This window comes from Hemibagrus wyckioides, linkage group LG02, assembly GCF_019097595.1.
Source record: "Hemibagrus wyckioides isolate EC202008001 linkage group LG02, SWU_Hwy_1.0, whole genome shotgun sequence".
Lineage (NCBI taxonomy): Eukaryota > Metazoa > Chordata > Actinopteri > Siluriformes > Bagridae > Hemibagrus > Hemibagrus wyckioides.
Window position 1 is genome coordinate 5,083,439 of NC_080711.1, and position 16,035 is coordinate 5,099,473.

A 16,035-nucleotide genomic window follows, 5' to 3' on the forward strand; every position below is an offset into this window, starting at 1 on the left:
AATTGATTGTGGGATACCATACCTAGGTATGATTTCTTATGCCAAAATTTTAAACAACAGTATTTGCATTTTCCTTTGCACAGGGAAAAGCTTCAATCCATTTTGAGAACTTAACAATCACCAAAAGATATTTTAGGTTTCTCACAGGTGGCATGTGTGTACAGTCAATTTGTAAAGCTTGAAACGGCGCTTCTGCAGGGGGTAACGCATCATGTTTCGCAGTTTTACCCTGAACATTGGCTCTGGCACAAATCAAACATGCATCAAGTAGCAACCAGCCCGAAAGCGAGGTGTCAGTCGAAAGAGTCTTGCGACTTCATTATATTAGGAAGCCTGTATTAATGAACAAAGGTGAATATGGTGATATGAATCTACTTGATTTTAAAACTTTGAATACATTCAAAATCGATTGGCTAAGACGTTTCCTAAATGATCCTAATTCTATCTGGAATGCTATCCCCTCTTTTATAAAATAGGTGGTCTGAGGTTTCTTTTGGTCTGCAACTATGACGTCTCAAAGATCCCCATCAAACTCTCCAACTTGCACAGACAGATATTACTTTCCTGGTCTCTCATCTTCAAGCATGATTTCACTCCACACATACTATATCTGGAACAGGAGCATTGCTTACAAAAACAAATCTATTTTCTTTGAAACCTGGTTCAACAACAATTTTACATCAGTTGGTCAGTTGTTGAAACGCAATGGTCAGTTATAATTGTACAGAATTTCCCTCAGCTCAATTAATTTGTGTATATCCAAGGGAATACTCTATTGTTCTTGATGCGGTTCCTTCCGGTGTGGTTATGCTGTTAAAATGATTTACTGTCTCAGCTCCTGTCGTTTCAGATATTGATCCCAGACAAACTGATGTAGGAAAGATATGTTTTCCAGTCAGTCACTACAACAATAAGAAAGTTTCAACAACTTACTGTAAACTGTTCCTCATGTTAAGTCTTACTGGGATGGTATCATTCATAACTTGCTTTGGACAAAAATTTGGACTCTACCTTACAAATATATTTTAACTAATAAAGTAAGAGAAATCTCTTTTAAATTGCTTTATAAACACTACACAGTTAAATCTTATCTTTCCCTTAATTTTAAAAAGGACATAGACACCAACTGCTCTTTCTGTAATTCCTGTCCTGGGACAATTGTACATTTATTTTGTACTTATACTCAAGTGGTTTAAGTCCAGAATGCAGCCACAAGAGTCCTTACCAGTTCAAGAAAATATGATCATATAACCCCAATATTATCATTCCTGCACTGGCTACCTGTTAAGGTTAGAATTGATTACAAACTAACCTTACTTACGTACAAGGCTCTAAATGGTTTAGCTCCCACGTATCAAACCAGTCTTCTGACACGTTACAATCCACCACACTCCTTAAGATCACAAAACTCTGGACTTCTGGTAGTTCCTAGAATATCAAAGTCTACAAAAGGGGGTAGAGCGTTTTCATATTTAGCTCCCAGGAATAGTCTTCCTGACAGTGTTCGGGTCTCAGACACAGTCTCCCAGTTTAAAAGTAGATTAAAGACATATCTCTTTAGCCGGGCATACACATAATTTCTCCCATAACCTTGTACTCTAGTACATCTGATCAAATGCACATTATCATCTAGTGCTGCTAATACCGTGAACAGCGGCTACGCTAATTCCCTTCCACCTGTTCCTTTTTCTACTCATCCCGAGGCATCTGGAGATTGTGCCAGCTCCAGTAGACAGAGGCCAACCCTGCGAGGATCCTCAGGCATCCAGAGATGGACCAGCTCTGGATTCTGCTTGGTGAGGATTTGGGTATATCAAAGCAACACTCCCAGCCCTATGTGGACTTCGAAGACGACGACAACCTCCTAATTAATACACACACTAACATTCTACATATGCTGTATCTGCATCACACAAATGACTGTACATGACTACAGAAAGGATATTGAAGTTGATGCAGTATCGGATCACAGGTTAGGGGATAATATTTGAGTTTTAACCTGTTGTTGTTGTTGTGTAGATGAGCGCCCCCCCGCAGTGAGATCAAGGAGATGGAGAGTATAAGAGAGCAGAACCATGGCGCAGGGGCCGAGGACGACTTCCTGTTCGACATGGTGAGCTTCTTCACCATGTTTGTTCACTTTCACTAAGAATGAATATTCTCTCCTACTCTCTCTCTCTGTCTATCTCTCCCCCTCCCCCCTCTTCCTCCTTTCTTTTCTATTCTTTTCTTTTCTCTCTCTCTCTTCATCATTCTTCCTCCCTCTTGAGCACGTAATGGAGTAGGACGTGGTTTAGGAGGCTCAGGTGGATTTTTGACATAATTGTTATTAATTTGCGCTTTCCAGTTTTAATTTCGCTGTTACTCTTCCCCGTTATCAGTTTTGTTTTTATATTTGATTTTGGAGGTGGTTATTATGTCCGGTAAGAACACCAAAACCCACAGTACAACTCAGACACAACTAAGGCCTAATCCACAGGTCATGGCCTCACCTTCACGTGATTCACCACCGCGCGCTGACCCCTCTCTTCTCCAAAGAGTTTCTGTAATTGACACTGGTGCGTTGAAGCTTGAGATATTGTCCTCTTTGAGGAATGAACACTGCTAGCCCTAGAGCTACCAGAAGCTAACCTGAACTGATTTCTGACAGGATATTTCCATTCACATTCATAAATTTCAATAATATTCCAGAATATTGCTAGCCAGAGAGCTAACAGAAGCTAACGGAAATCAGAGGATATTTCCTTCCACATTCATAAATGTGAATAATATTCATGAATACTGCAAGCCAGAGAGCTAACAGAAGCTAACCTGACAGGAGTTCTCAAGCTATACTCAAATGTTAGCAATCCCATAGAGTTAAACTGAATAAGCAATCCTCATGTTGCTCATTTTAGCTAACTTGCTATTTAAACTGAAACGAACCTGACAGGATTTCTGAGAGAATTTTTTTTTTTTTCAAAATCTGGACATTTTCATAATCTTTAGGGCTAGTGGAAACGCTAAGCTGATAGGAATTCTTTATTTATATTTATAAATGTCATTAATCTTCACAGCATCAGTACTGGCCAGCTATGGCACATAAGCTAACCTGCTAATCGGACAGTCCTCTGCTTACACTGTGCTTTTTTTTATCCTAATGGAAGGGTTAGTTTTAACAGGAGGTCATCTAATGTTCAGCTAGCTCTCACAAGCTAACCTGAACAGATTTCTGACAGGATATATCCATTCACATTCATAAATTTCTATAATATTCATGAATACTGCTAACCCTAGAGCTAACAGAAGCTAACCTGAACTGATTTCTGACAGGATATTTCCATTAACATTTTAAATGTTCATAATATTCATGAATACTGCTAGCCAGAGAGCTAACAGAAGCTAACCTGAACGGATCTTCGGACAGTATATTTCATTTTAACATTCATAAATGTTCAAAATATTCATGAATACTGCTAGCCAGAGAGCTAACAGAAGCTAACCTGACAGGAATTCTCAAGTTATACTCAAATGTTATATCCCATAGAGTTAAACTGAATAAGCAATCCTCATGTTGCTCCTCTAACTCACTTTAGCTAACTTGCTATTTAAATGGCTAACTGAAGCGAACCTGACAGGATTTCTGAGAGAATCTGGACATTTTCATAATCTTTAGGGCTACTGGGAAAGCTAAGCTGATAGGAATTCTTTATTTATATTTATAAATGTCAAACAGCAGTGCTGGTCAGTTGTGACACATGAGCTAACCTGCTAATCGCACAGTCCTCTGCTTACACTGTGCTTTTTTTATCCTAATGGAAGGGTAGGTTTTAACAGGAGGTCATCTAATGTACAGCTAGCTCTCACAAGCTAACCTGAACAGATTTCTGACAGGATATTTCCATTCACGTTCATAAATGTTCATAATTATTCATAAATGCTGCTACCTAGAGAGCTAACATAAGCTAACATGAACAGATTTCTGACAAGATATTTCCATTCATATTCATAAATGTTCATAATATTAAAGAATACTGCTAGCCAGAGAGCCAACAGAAGCTAACCTGACAGGAATTCTCAAGTTATACTCAAATGTTTGCAATCCCATAGAGACTCAATTTAGCTAACCTGCTATTTAAGTAGCTAACTGCAGTGAACCTGAAAGGATTTCTGAGAGAATTTTCTTTAAATCTGTACATTTTCATAATCTTCAGGGCTTAAAGTTAGAAAATCCTCAAAAGTCTCTTCAGTGGATGAGTACTGCGAATTAACTAGAACCATTTTCTCTTTCCCAGAATTCTACAGAAGAAGAGGACGACTTCCTGTATGGTGAAACAGCCCCAGCAGTGTGGGCTCTCCTCCCTTCACCTTCCTCCAGCAGCCGTTCTGACACACACACACACACAGAGACTGAGACGATCTGCTTCCTTCACCCTTCCCATGAAAAGAATTTTCTGAAAGGATTTATGACAGGACATTTTCGTTCACATTCATAAATATTCATAATAATCATTAATACTGATAGGCAGAAGCTAACCTGACAGGAATTCTTGAGTTGTGCTCAAATGTTAGCAATCCCATAGAGTTAACAGTCTTTATCTTTATTTTGCACCACTAAATCGCGTTAGCTAACCTGAAATGTTTTCCTCAGAGGATTTATAAATATTTATAGGTGTTCCCCATTAGCTTTATTCAGTGTTCCTAATTGTTAACAGCTAATGCTATTAAAATTGGCTAACAGAACCTTAACCTGACAGGATTTCTGAGAGTTTTTCTTCAAATCTGTACATTTTTATAATCCTCCGGACTAGTGAAATCCAGCTGGTAGTGAACTACAGAGTCTCACAAGGGTCTGGGGACCGCACACCAGTGCACAAAGCAAGGTCCATAAAGACATGGATGAGTGAGTTTGGTGTGGAGGAACTTGACTGGCCTGCACAGAGTCCTGACCTCAACCTGATAGAACACCTTTGGGATGAATTAGAACGGAGACTGTGAGCCAGACCTTCTCATCCGACATCAGTGCCTGACCTCACAAATGTGCTTCTAGAGGAATGGTCAAAAATTCCCATTAACACACTCCTAAACTTTGTTTTCTATATAAAGTGCTTAAAAAATGAAAATATATCCATCACTGCAGAAGAAAATATGAAGTACTACAGCGGGACAGCCTGCCTTGGTTATTCATACAGAATAACTCATGTGTGCTGGACATTCCTGTGTCCTGGGAATCAGTTTTAAACAAATGACCAGCGAGGATCTAAACAGATTGACTAAGAGAAACTTGCTGCTCTACAGATTCAGAGGGAAAAAAAAGTTCAAATTCAGTCAATATTTCAGTGTTTAGTTACTAATGCTTTGGTGTGTGATGGGCAATTACAGTATTTGTGCAGTAATCTTATTCTACTTTACATAAAAAAAATGAAATGGAAATGTTGCTTGGTGACCCGTCAAATATCAGCAATAAAAGTTGAGCTATGGGGTTATTGTGTTGTTGTATAGCCATACACGACATAATTAATATAATAACAGATTTATTCACATACATAATAAAATCCTTCATTGCTACGAGCTAACATTGGATTCATATTAAAGAAAATGGCCATTATGATTATCACAAGGTATTATCACATTATGATTATTACTGCCCACCACTGCAAAGAGACAGTACGCATGGCCACCCCAGACACTACAGAGTGACCAGAGCTAGTCTAGGTGTAGCGTGAGAGATAGCGTGAGACGGTCACATGACCGAGGAAGGGTCATAGGGTTATGTGACCGATTCCACCTGCGTGTGTAAAAAAAAAAAAAAACAAGTTTCTGAACCCCAGTCACAAGGCCTTGATGACATCATGTGTGTTGCCATGGCGAGTTCTGTTCTTAGAATCAAACATTCTCTTACACTCACACACACTCACTCAGTCACTTGCGCATCAACTTACAGTTTCGTGTTAAATAAAACCGTTTTACTTTAGTTTCTCAGCAAACTGATTTCAGTTCCTTAGAGAACAATCCAAAAAGAAATATCAGGTAGTTTTTTCTTTAAAGAGCTTCACTAATATTTCGGAGTATTTTTAGCAGAAGACCTCAAGGTACCTGAGCAACTTTTCTGGACAAGTAAGTAGTAAGAACATCTTTATATTTCTACATCTTTGTGTGCTGTCCTTAAATGAGTCCTAATTCACCTTAATTAAGAAACATAACTACATTATGATGTAAATTCTACTTTCAGCATGCTCATGGATGAGATGAACAGAGAAGTTGACCACTTAGCAGGCTTTGCAGTGGTTGAACTGCAGGACATCCTCTCCCATAAGCTGAAGGTAGGTTCACTGGACATTCCCTCACTGGCTTTGCATCTGAAATCACTTGTTTCGTCTGTTAACTAAATCATGTGTGCTACTTGAGCTTTGGCCTTCTTTAAACAGGTTTTATTCTGGTCTTGACTGAAACTTGTGCTTGTGTCATGGTTAGCTTTAGCAATCTCTCTCTCTCTCTCTCTATGTAGCGTTTCATGGAGAATGTATTGACAGAGTCACAAAGTCTCCTGCACCTTTCGGAGCATCTGAAGCACAGGGAGATGCAGAGGGTTGAAGAAGAGAAGGATGATCTTATTCACACCCTTCAGCATCAGCTGAGTGTCACAGAGCAGCAGAACCGTGTACTCCTGGAAATGCTGATGGCATGCGAGGCACGAGTTCAGGAGGCAGAGAAAGAAAAGCAACAGGAGGCTGAGAGAAGGAAAGACTGTGAGAAGCAGATGAGGAATATGAAACTCTCCATTGAAGGCTTAAACAACCAGCTAGAGCTCACGCTAGACGACCTGCAGGGGCAGCTGAAAGTCTCAATGGAGAGAGAAGAGAATCTCACAAGATCTCTAGAGAAAGCCACAGCCAGTCACAAGGCTGAAGTACAGCAACTCCAGCACAGTCTATATGAAGCCAAATCAGAGACCAGAGAAATGGAGATGAAGCTTCAAACTGACAGTAAGTCAACAATTGACTTTTTACTGAAAAGATATGTGTTCAGTGTCTCTAATTGATGACATGATGCTTACATAAATGTGTTTTTCAGTCATAGATCTGGAAGTAGAGCTGATGGATGCACAAGCCTTCATAAGGAGAGAGCTGCAGAAATCACAGCAGACAGAAAAGAAGTATGAGGAAACAATGAAGAAGCTCACAGTCACAGAAACACCGCTGGAATGTGACATATGGGTTGAGGAGACAGAAGATCCATGGGAGGTTATGAGCGATGAAAAGTACGTTGAGAACACAAGAAAGAAGTTGCATGAATGGTTGATTTAAATAGATTTTAAATTAGTCCTAATTTCCCGTAATTGTATTCCTAAATGCTGTTCAGAGACGCACGTTCTTCATTTTTTTCAATATAATAAAGAAAACATTACAACTGTAAAATAAAATATGTAATCAGTCAATGACCAAAAAATGTAATTTAATAAACATAACTACATTATGATGTAAATTCTATTTTCAGCATGCTCATGGATGAGCTGAATAGAGAGGTTGACCACGCAGCAGTCTCTGGAGTTGTTGACCTGCCGGACATCCTCTCCCATAAGCTGAAGGTACGTTCACTGGACATTCCCTCACTGGATCTGCATCTGAAATCACTTGTTTTTTCTGTTAACTAAATCATGTGTGCTACTTGAGCTTTGAGCTTCAATAAACAGCTTTTATTCTGGTCTTGACTGAAACTTCTGCTTGTGTCATGGTTAGCTTTAGCACTTTAGCAATGTCTCTCTCTCTTTCTCACTGTGTAGCCTTTGACGGAGGACGTATTGACCAAGTCGTACCATCTCCAGCACCTTTCTGATCATCTGAGCTTCAAAGAGCTGCAGATGTTTGGAGAAGCAGAGACTGGAGATCAGGTTGATAAGACCCCTCATCAGTCTCCACAGGAGGCGCTCCAAGAGAAACTGTGCACCTCTGAGAACATGGTCAAGTCCCTCCAGCTGGAGCTTAGCTCCTCTCAGCAGCAGCTGAGCGCCACAGAGGAGGAGAACCGTGTACTCTGGGAAATGCTGATGGCATGCGAGGCACGAGTTCAGGAGGCAGAGAAAGAACAACAAAAGCAGGCTGAGAGAAGGAAAGACTGTGAGAAGCAGATGGGGAGTTTGAAACTCTCCTTTGAAGGCTTGACCAACCAGCTAGAGCTCACGCTAGACGACCTGCAGGGGCAGCTGAAAGTCTCAATGGAGAGAGAAGAGAATCTCACAAGATCTCTAGAGAAAGCCATAGCCAGTCACAAGGCTGAAGTACAGCAACTCCAGCACAGTCTATATGAAGCCAAATCAGAGACCACAGAAATGGAGATGAAGCTTCAAACTGACAGTAAGTCAACAATTGACTTTTTACTGAAAAGATATGTGTTCAGTGTCTCTAATTGATGACATGACGCTTACATAAATGTGTTTTTCAGTCATAGAACTGCAAGTAGAGCTGATGGATCAACAAGCCTTCATAAGGAGTGAACTGAAGACATCACAGAAATGGATTTGAAGAAAGAATAAAGAAGCTCACACTCACAGAAACACCGCTGGCATGTGACATATGCTGAAAGAGAGAAAGCGTTGAAAAGGGCGTTGGAAGGAGTTGCATGAACAGTTGAACATCAGGCTGCAGAGGACTACAACTGACCTGCAGGGGAAAACCCAGTTTTTATTTATTTTTGTTTTACACTTTTTATATATTACTTAGTTTTATTCACTGTAAAATAAAAATGCAGTTCAAAACAGACAACCAAGTCTCTGTTGTATGAATGAATGAACAAACCATAGCCTTACAGAGAAAGCTGGTTGTTGAACATGGCACCATGATCAGAGGGCTAAAGAAATCACTGAAGTATGAAGTAAAGCACCTCATTTATGACGTGTCCTGTTTTTTTTCCACTGATTCATTTTGTCCTAAATTTTCAAAATCTTCTGGTGAAATGAAGGAACATGAAGGAACAACAAATGTTTCTGGACTGCCTTAAAAAGACACAGGAGGAAGGACTGGACATGGAGGTTGAGCTCTCCCAGTGCAGCCAGGCCTCAGCGGGGATGAACCCGGGGTGAACCCAGGGATGAAGCACTTGAGGAGAGCAGTCAAGTGGGAGCTGAGAGAGGATTAAGGATGAGATTAATGAAAATAACAAATGAAATGAAAGCAAAGGTCCATGCAGCTCTCCTTTTAATCCCAGTATAAAGCAAACAAGAGCACATTTTTACTTTTGTGACCCTCACCAAGATAAAGCAGTTTTGTTGTCAGCAAAGAAACATTTCAGTGAACTTACTAAGATGTAAATGGATAAAAATAAATTTATGTTAAAATCATTAAAATACTCTTTAGCATAATAACAGGATGTCTGACACAATACTACAATAGACACGCATATAAGTAAGAACAAAACACGTTCTGTGTGAATGACCAACACATTAAGCACACAAATATGGCACATGACAAATCTGCATTAAACTGACCGTCCTGAAGTTTCTCCTTCATCTGTGATTCCATGCTTCCGGTTTATGTGCTCGTTCATCATTGTCGTGTTACATTTCGCGAGGAATCTATTATGAAATGCTCCCATGCCTTAGAGGACTTGGGTGACACACTTTTATCCGACGCGCTTGTACTCTCCACCATTCTCACGACGTGCGCCTGGAACAACGCTGTGATTGAACGCGTGGTGACGTGCGCCGGCAGAATAACCGATAAGGTCATTCGTTGACAACGACTTTCATCATCGATTATTACCGATTTAATCGATTCGTTGTTTCAGCCCTATTATCATGGATTCTCATAAAAATCCCATATTGCAACTGCAACAGCAAGTCAACAAGTGTCAGGCAAAATGCTGAACAAAACTAAATTTATTTTCAATAAAAGTGGTTGAATAAAACAAAAACAAATAGTATCAATATGTCCATACAGGGATATCATTAATGCATTGTGCATCCTTTACTGAATACAGTTAAAGGTCTCTCTCACACACACACACTTCACTCACCCCATTCCGTTGTCAATGCAAAAAGACAGGGATTCTCATTGCCCCCTTGACAGTGAGGGAACTGCAGAAACCGCAGAGACTCCTGGATCCCTCGAGCTGCGTCCGGATGCGTCCCAATTAAACAGCCGGAAATACCACGAGAGGAGCAGAGAGCCTGATCGGTTCAGTTCCAAACTCGACTCTTTAAACTAAATCCTTTAAACCTCGACGGTAAAAACGGGACAGATGCATGCTGAACATCTCTCAAGCATCACACTGAGCAGTGCAATACAGGTGGGGTGGAAGTGTGTCAGATGGTTTCAGATACTTTTTACAGTGGAAAACAAGACTTTTGTGTTCCCTTCGCCAGATGCAAGCAGCTTATTGTAGTGAGCAGATTTAGCTGAAGTCAATGCGTTTTTATAGAGGAGCACATGCTCGCTGTACATTTCTCTGTGTACAGTAAGTCCAGTTCTTTTGTACAGGCGTTCCATTTGAGCGGACGAAGCTCAGGAGTAAACCAGGGTGCAGACTGAGCAAAAGAGACAGTTCGGGTTTTTAGAGGTGCAATAACGTCCAGGAGGATCTGTAGTTCAGAGTTGTAGTAAGATACCAGGTCATCAGGGGTGGATAGATGGTCACTGCATGGAAGATTATTGATTGCAGTGGACAAAGTGAAAGGATCGATGTTTTTTAAGTTCCTGAAGGACATTGAGCGCTGCTGAGGAGATTTGTATAGTGGAACATTAACAGTGAATGAGATTAATTTATGGTCTGATATACAGAAGGCAACTCAGATGCAACACAGTCAAAAGGTGTAACACCTGAGCAGCAAACAAGGTCCAGTGTGTGGCCTTTTGAGTGAGTCGGAAAATTAATGAATTGTTGTAAACCAAAGCCATCAAGGCATGACAAAGTCCTTTGTGAGCCCATTTACAGTGTCATCCACATGAATGTTAAAATCACCAAGTAGGATAACGTTAGGAGAGAGTGTACAGAGAGAGGATAAAAATGCAGAGAAGTTCCAGAAAGTCGTTTTGTTGTTGCCAAGTCTCGACCAAATAAAAGTCGAACTTAAATTATGTCTCATTTAATTCATTCTATTGATTGTAATGTTACAGGTGACGATACTAATCAATATAGTTCAATTCAATTCAAGAGTTTTATTGTCATATGTACTGTTACAATAAGAAAAAAATTCTTACTTTGTGGTGATAAAGTGTCCGTGTAAAGTCTAGTGTTTAAATTGTCCATGATTATCCATTATGAGTGTATGATGGTTCAGCAGGTAAAGTGCTTTTCCAACATGTATTTTCACTACAGAATGCATATATGTATATACACATACAAATACATAAGCATTTACACTTATATTGTCAAAGGTTTTGGGAAACCTCCAAATCATTGAATTCAGGTGTTCCAATCACTTCCGTGGCCACAGGTGTATAAAATCAAGCACCTAGGCATGCAGACTGCTTCTACAAACATTTGTGAAAGAATGGGTCGCTCTCAGGAGCTCAGTGAATTCAAGCGTGGTACCGTGATAGGCTGCCACCTGTGCAATAAGTCCATCCGTGAAATTTCCTCACTACTAAATACTCCAGTGCCAACTGTCAGTGGTGTTATAAAGTGGAAGCAATTGGGAACAACAGCAACTCGGTCCATGAAACGGTAGTCCACGTAAAATCACAGATCGGAGGCACACAGTGAGCAGAAGTCGCCAACTTTCTCCAGAGTCGATAGCTACAGACCTCCAAATGTCATGTGGCCTTCAGAGTAGTGTCCCAAAACCTTTGGCCATAAAGTGTATATACAAATAGTGCTTACTTTGCTCATCTCCATTTGTTGCAAGTCTATTCGTTTTACTGTACTGTATGAATTTTCCAAACACTATAACGGCTTATCTGTAGTCATGACGAAGTTTTGAAGCGTGCCTTCAATGTGACGAAAACTTATGTAGCCATCAGCTATCTTAGATTGCACTACCTTGTCTTGTACGGGCGGGACATTGACTTAGAACAATGTCAGATGTGTATTCTGTACCTGGTAGTCCTTGATGAACTCCTCTGTCTCTTCACCAAGGTAGAAAATGAAGCCTCTGATCACAGCTTCTCTTCGGGCAAAGAGCAGGAGGAAACTGCTCCTCGATCTGAAAGAGAGATAGAGAGAGAGAGATAGATTTAAAACTTTGCCACAAACACTTTATATTGGAGAACACAACTTCAAATGTTCAACATACCTGGGAAAGCTCAAATGAAGTCAATCACAGGTGGATTCTTGAGGATTACAGAGAGATTTCGACACAGAGAGAAGATTTTTGTCATCTTCTTGATGAGATAAAAAGTACAACGGGCTTTTTAACATAGAAACATGAATCAGGTAACATGAACTCTTACCATAACCACATTCAAGTTGTTGAAATGAATTATTTAACATCCACTTTTAACCTTTTGAACATCTTTAACTAGAACATTTCTATGAATTTCTACATTTTTATACAGTAATTGTGTCTTGTTAACCAGAAATAACAGGAATTATATCAAAACCAATTCTTTTTCAATCTCAACATCACTTATTTGTGCCAATCCAAGGCTTAGTAATAGCACAGACCAAGCCAGCGATTAGCATTAGCTGCTAGCGCTAACGCGATTAGCACATAAAACATGCCATTTATTCATTTGCAATGCTACAAATAGCATGGAAACATTAGACATCATTCTCGCAAACTCCCGACTGGTTTTTATGAAAAGTATCTAGACAACAATATCAAGTATGGTGTCATTTCATCTTACCATATTAGCCACAGCTACAAGCTACGAGCTAAAAGTCAACATGCTACACACTCACCGGGCTTTCGGCAAAAAAAGAAGTAGCTCAGTATTTCATACGGCTTACAAAAAGTTGTAGTTAAATCATTTTAATTCAAAAACAATTCTTTTTCAACCTCAACATCACTTATTTGTGCCAATCCAAGGCTTAGCAATGGCACAGACCAGGCTAACGATTAGCATTAGCTGCTAGCGCTAAAGTGATTAGCACACAAAACATGCCGTTTATTCATTTGCAATGGTACAAAAAAGCACCGAAGCCTTAAATAATGAGGGGGCGGCCACAATTTAATGGAAATGTTAACAAAAAAAGAAACAGCTCATAGAGATCTTGGAAGATGCTAAGCTATTAGCGCAGCCATCACCCGCTGATAGGCTGGGGTGCCTTACGCAATCCCTCTGCGGATTGGACAATTCAACTGTCACTCAACTCGTCTAAAATAAACAGGAACGCAGAACGAAGCTTGTCCATAAATAACAACGCCACTGACCAAGTCCTGACAAGTTGTAAACACTAAATATTCGCTTGGCGCCAGCATTAAGGACCGGATTACAATAGTTCCGTGGATATAAATCAATAAATCTAGGAATAATCTTAGCTTTACTGACGAGCCACAGGCTCTAGGTCAAAGCTGGTCTCTGAGCAGTCATAAAACCTCGAGCAGCGTAACATGTGAGAAACTTACCCCTAGCCTGTGGTCGCGAGTAAAATTGCTTTAAACTCGCTGACATCAAGAAAAATCAGTAGGTGCACATAACAATTCTCTACACTAGCTATAGAAAGGCGCACACGGCTCCTTTCAAAGCAAAAAAAACCCCAGAAGTCGATGGATACTCCTACTCATTACACAGGAGACGATAAGAAACCGTTTGCTTGGACAATGGGAATCTCCATGCATGCAAGCTCACACTGTCAACGACGGCTAAAATGTACAAAGCGCATTGCTGAACAGAGAACGCTGAGAAGAGCGCAATCAACAAGCCCTTGTACTAAAAGAGCCGTAGGTGCAGTGAGACACGCCCACAATCGAATACTCCGTAAGGACAAGACACAAATACGTTCAAAAATGCCATTTCAAATTCGGTAATTTAGAAAATAATGACATGGAAGTCCAAGCCATGTCTCGTAGTCTATGTGTAAATGTTTAAAGGATGAAAAAAAAGTGTATATTTAGATTTTTTAAAACCTACCGTGATCGAATAGTCGATCTCTTCTCCGTAGCATAAATACCGTTCGTTGTTGTATTGTGTTATTGTGCTTGGGTAAAGTAGTGCCAAGTATCAACTGATCTGATGATGAAATGGACTAGTGCCAGACTCTACCAAGCACCCATGCCTTGTGAATAGCTTGGCATGGGGGGTTTAACCCCAGGGTTTTTTTTTTTTACACATTATCTTAATCTCTTTCTCCATATCATTTATTGTAATGTTACAGGTGTCGAAGCTAATCAATTCAATTTAAGAGCTTTATTGTCATATGTATTAATACAATATAAAATTCTTTCTTTGTGGTGATAAAGTGTCAGTGTACAGTCTAGTGTTTAAATTGTCCATGATTATCCCTTATGAGTGCATGATGGTTCAGCAGGTAAAGAGGCAATATAAACTGTTGTGGAGTCTGGATGTTCTGGCCGCAGTGCTCCGGTACCGCTTGCTAGACTTCATTAAGATGAGGAAATTGTGGATGGGATGGGTGGTGTCCTTCATGATGTTGCAAGTCCATTTGCAGATCCTTTTATTCTAGATGTCATGCAGTGAGGGGAGATCTGTCCCTGGGATTTTCCGGGCCAGTTTGATCACCCTCTGTAATGCCTCTGTAATGTGTTGTGCTCTTGCCAAATTCATAGTCAAATTCATAGCATCTCAAATGGATTTAGTAAGGAATATAATTCTGTAAATCGGAGAACTTAACGCAGTATCATGAACCTAAGCAGTGTTTCTGCCACTACTGTTTACTTCACATTCATTTAACATCATTTCACTTCAGTACAAAAAGATCAGTATTTGTGTTTGAAGATGGCGTCATGTACAAATCCACTGTTAAATATTAGGTTCCAGTATATCACACAGAGATGGAGTTAAACACCGTATTGCCGTAGGGGACAGGAGGCTCTGTATGAGATTGATTTAATTTTCAGCATTTTGACTATGAACTCAGATTGTTTCTTTAATAGATTTTAGTTTTAATCTAAATAAAGTGCCAATTCCACAGTCAGTAGAAAACAAGTCTTTCTTTTCTAGGAGGAAAAAGTCTCAGATTGTTTCTAGAGTTACATTTCAACCCCAACATTCATCAGAAACATTCAGAAAAACTCACCAACTCACCATACTGATACAAGTGCACACAAAGCTCGTCCTATAGAAACTGTGTCTGTTCCCTGAATAGTAAGATCAAAGAATAAATTTGTTAAAAGCTCTCGAAATTATCTAATAACCAGAAAACCAGAAAAAGGCCAAATAAGCATCCAAAAACTATTTCTAAAGTTTGGGCTTCTCAACATTAGATCCCTTGCACCTAAAGCTCTTATTGTTAATGAAATGATCTCAGATTATAGTCTTGATGCGCTCTGCCTTACCGAAACCTGGCTTAGACCAAATGACTACATTGGTCTGAATGAGTCTACTCCATCAGGATATTTCTATAAGCATGAGCCCCGTCAGACTGGTGATGGAGGTGGTGTTGCAACTATCTATAACAATTTTCTTACTGTTACTCAGAAAACAGGACCCAGGTTTAACTCATTTGATGTGCTTATCCTTAATGTTGCAATCCCTGACATACATAATAATTCCCTGCTATATCTTGCTCTGGCCACCGTATATAGACCCCCGGGGCCCTGTGTTGATTTTCTTAAAGAGTTTGCACATCTACTCTCAGACCTATTGATTAATTTCGACAAAGTGTTGATTGTAGGAGACTTTAACATTCATGTTGACGATGCTAATGACACTTTAAGACTCATTTTTGGATTTACTAAATTCCTTTGGAGTTACACAAAACATTACTAGACCAACTCATCGTTTTAATCATACGCTAGATTTAATGAAATCACATGGAACAGATGTCACTGATATAGATATTCTACCTCAAAGTGATGATATCACTGACCATCACCTCTTAGTGTACACTCTACCTGTAGAACATATTAGCCGTGTCTCCCCGCGTTATCGATTTGGTAGAGATATTAATCCCACCACCAAAGACAGATTATCAAAAGACAGATTAACAAAGACAGCA

The 16,035-nt window shown here is 39.8% G+C and overlaps 1 protein-coding gene across 1 annotated transcript; it reads left to right on the forward strand.

Annotated features, from left to right (window-relative positions):
- The first annotated feature begins 2,050 nt into the window (after positions 1-2,050).
- On the forward strand, positions 2,051-8,501 carry LOC131369968 (myosin heavy chain, embryonic smooth muscle isoform-like). The gene is made up of 8 exons (XM_058416900.1): positions 2,051-2,113; positions 4,275-4,327; positions 6,212-6,302; positions 6,488-6,965; positions 7,054-7,240; positions 7,477-7,567; positions 7,763-8,333; positions 8,422-8,501. Exons 1-8 carry the CDS (start codon positions 2,051-2,053, stop codon positions 8,499-8,501), a joined length of 1,614 nt encoding a protein of 537 aa, XP_058272883.1.
- Positions 8,502-16,035: the final 7,534 nt, after the last annotated feature.

What these genes read in the sequence shown, in the direction of transcription:
- LOC131369968 (XM_058416900.1), top strand. Translation starts at nt 2,051, where the DNA reads ATGGAGAGTATAAGAGAGCAGAACCATGGCGCAGGGGCCGAGGACGAC. An exon ending in GATGAAGCTTCAAACTGACA is followed by an intron (nt 6,966 to 7,053) that starts GTAAGTCAACAA and finishes TGTGTTTTTCAG; the next exon opens with TCATAGATCTGGAAGTAGAG. An exon ending in GATGAAGCTTCAAACTGACA is followed by an intron (nt 8,334 to 8,421) that starts GTAAGTCAACAA and finishes TGTGTTTTTCAG; the next exon opens with TCATAGAACTGCAAGTAGAG.